Source organism: Onychostruthus taczanowskii, unplaced genomic scaffold, assembly GCF_017590055.1.
Source record: "Onychostruthus taczanowskii isolate IOZ18803 unplaced genomic scaffold, ASM1759005v1 scaffold2, whole genome shotgun sequence".
Taxonomy (NCBI): Eukaryota; Metazoa; Chordata; class Aves; order Passeriformes; family Passeridae; genus Onychostruthus; species Onychostruthus taczanowskii.
Window position 1 is genome coordinate 16,299,684 of NW_024499239.1, and position 2,838 is coordinate 16,302,521.

Sequence of the window (2,838 nt, forward strand, 5' to 3'; positions counted from 1 at the left end):
GCCGGCATTTTTATTAGCTCCGAGAATGCCAATAATATTTGAAAAAGAGGAAAGCATGATACTCGGGAGCATATTGTTGTTTTGGCAACGAGTCGCAGATATACAATTCACGTGCGTGTAATAGTTTCCAAAGTCTTCCTGTGCAGGGCCGATTTCTTTTAGGGAAAGCATCGTTTAGGGGAAAGTGTTTAATCTGCGAGAAATTGCTTTCCTAATACGGGCTTTATAAGCCCCATAGACAGAAGACCGTATTAATATAAAACCGACCGTGTTTTTAAACAAACGCAATAGCGAAAACCGCATTTTTCAAAACGGGCCGAGGCTGATTTGCGTTTACCCCGACAGCGCGGGCGGCCGGGGACTTGGGCGCTCATCCCGCCGCACCGGCACGGCGTCTTGGCCCCCGACAGACTCAGAACAGGCGAGTTCCGACGCCCATCCCCAGGGCACGCAGCAATGCACGCCAGGCTGCGGCGTCGGTCCCTTCCCGCGACTTTTCCCGTCGGGACCGAACCTTTCCCCGGCGCCAGGCTGCAGCGCTCTGCTGAGGCGCGGCGAGGGGGGAAACACCTCTGAACCACGATCCCGCACTATCCAGGTGGAAGCCGCCGCTTTCTGCCACAGAGAGGGACCGTCCCTTCGAGGGTCTCCTCGGCCGCGGCAGCCGCGGGAGGCGGGGGCGCCCCGCGGGCCGCAAGGGGTTAAGAGACGGCGCGCCCCGGCGCGCGCCCCGCGGAGCCGCATCGGCCCGCGGCGGGAGCCAATGGGCGGGCGGGCCGAGCGAGGGCTGCCCAATGGGAAGGCGCGGGGCCGGCACTGTCGGGCGGCCGTGAGGGATGGCAGCGCCGCCGGCAGAAAAAGCGGAGGGCGGGCGGGGGCGGGACAGAGCGGGGCGGAGGCAGCGCCCGTGCCGCCAGGGACCCGCGGCGGCGCCCGGCGCAGCGCGGTGGCCCCGGTGGCCCCGGCCCTATGGGCGGGCGGGCCGGCAGTGGCGCAGAGAGGCTGCTCCCGCTGGCGCCCGCCCTCCCGGCGGCAGAACAGGGCCCGGCACCGGCGCGGCGGCGGCCGGCGATGCGGTCGCCCAGCTGAAGGCGCGGCACGGTCCGCTGCTCGTCCGCGGGGCTTGCCCGTCGCCGGGCCATGTCCGTCCGCGGCGGCAACGCCCTGACGCCTTTTTCCATCCAAGCCATCCTCAACAAGAAGGAGGAGCGCGCCCGCCACGCGGCGGGGCGGCCCTCAGGATCCGCCGCTCTCCGCGCCCGCCGCCCGCGCCCCGGCCCCGCGGACGCCAGCGGGCTGGGATTCGGATTCCGCGCTCAGCGAGGACCCCGAGGGCGAGCGGCGCTCCGAGGAGGAGGGCGCCGGTGGCAGCGCCCGCCTCGCAGAAGCCACGGGCGGGGGGCGGCCGGCGGAGGAGGAGGCGCAGCCCCCGGAGGCGGCGGAGCGGGACACCACCGGCCTCAGCGACAGCGAGATGTCGGCCGCCGTCTCAGGTAGGGGCGGCCCCGATGGCGGCTCCTCCGCACCCGCGCGAGGAGGGCGGGAGGGTCCCGGAGGGCTGGCAACGGGAGATGACCGTGGCTCTCCGCCGGCTCCCCGGAATTGTGCGACAGGCTCGGTTGTGCCGGGGGGGGAGAGAAACCCCGAAACACGTCCCGCGGGGCGAGGGAGGGCGGATCGGGGAGGGCCTTTGGCCCGGCTGAGCCCGCAGCTCGCCAGGGCGCCCGGCGCTTAAAGGAGAGCGAGAAGCCCCGGCCGCTGCCGGCGGCTGTCCCGGCGACGGGGCGGGCAGCGACTTGGCGGGTTCTCCGCTCGCCCCGTCGCTGCGGACTGGCCGCAGGGAGCGCGCCTGGCCGCCTGTGCGCGGGTGCGGGCCCCGCGAGGAGCGCGGATGCCGCTGTCCCGGTGCCTGCCTGCCCTGACCGCCGTGCTCTCGCCCTGCCCGCAGATCGCAGCCCTCCGGAGGAAGAGGACGGAGCGGGCAAGTGCGGGAATCTGCTGCCGGGGGAGGAGGAGGCGGCGGCGGCTCCGAAACCGCGGAAGAAGCGCTCTCGCGCAGCCTTTTCCCACGCGCAGGTCTTCGAGCTGGAGCGGCGCTTCAACCACCAGCGCTACTTGTCGGGGCCCGAGCGGGCCGACCTGGCCGCCTCGCTGAAGCTCACCGAGACGCAGGTGAAGATCTGGTTTCAGAACCGGCGCTACAAAACCAAGCGGCGGCAGATGGCCGCCGACCTCCTGGCCGCCGCCCCCGCCGCCAAGAAGGTGGCCGTCAAGGTGCTGGTGCGCGACGACCAGAGACAGTACCACCCTGGCGAGGTGCTGCGGCCGCCCTCGCTGCTCTCTCTCCAGCCATCCTACTACTACCCCTACTACTGCCTGCCCGGGTGGGCTCTGTCCACCTGCGCCGCAGCTGCCGGCACCCAGTGAGAGGCACACATACACAGCCCCCCGGCCCCGGCACCCCCGCCATACACACTGGCAGCCAGGAAACCCATCTTCCCTCTGCCACCCCCCCATCCATCAATCCATCCGTTCAGCTTCTCAAGTCCAGAGCCCCAGATGCAGCTCTCAGTGCCTCGGACAATATTTATTATTATTTTATTGTTATTTTTATTATTAATATTTTTGGATGGTTCCTCACCCTCTACTCTTTCAACGTAGGACTTCTTGGCCACCCCCACCCTGACCCTCACCCTGTCCCTATCCCGCCAGCCGAGGACTCTCGCGATTCGGCACAACTTGTTCATGGTATCCATGTTGTCAGTGTATTTGGTGTAGACTTTTTGTTTCTTTGTTTTATTTTGCTTCGGATGGGTAGAGACTCGATCTTGTGTGGAG

The 2,838-nt window shown here is 67.7% G+C and overlaps 1 protein-coding gene across 1 annotated transcript; it reads left to right on the plus strand.

Moving 5' to 3' along the window:
• The first annotated feature begins 899 nt into the window (after positions 1–899).
• NKX3-2 (NK3 homeobox 2) lies at positions 900–2,568 on the plus strand. Its single transcript, XM_041402821.1, is given in 3 exon segments — positions 900–1,226; positions 1,228–1,493; positions 1,949–2,568. Coding segments are annotated over 3 exon segments (831 nt in total). The 5' UTR covers positions 900–1,140; the 3' UTR covers positions 2,428–2,568.
• The last annotated feature ends 270 nt before the right edge of the window (positions 2,569–2,838 follow it).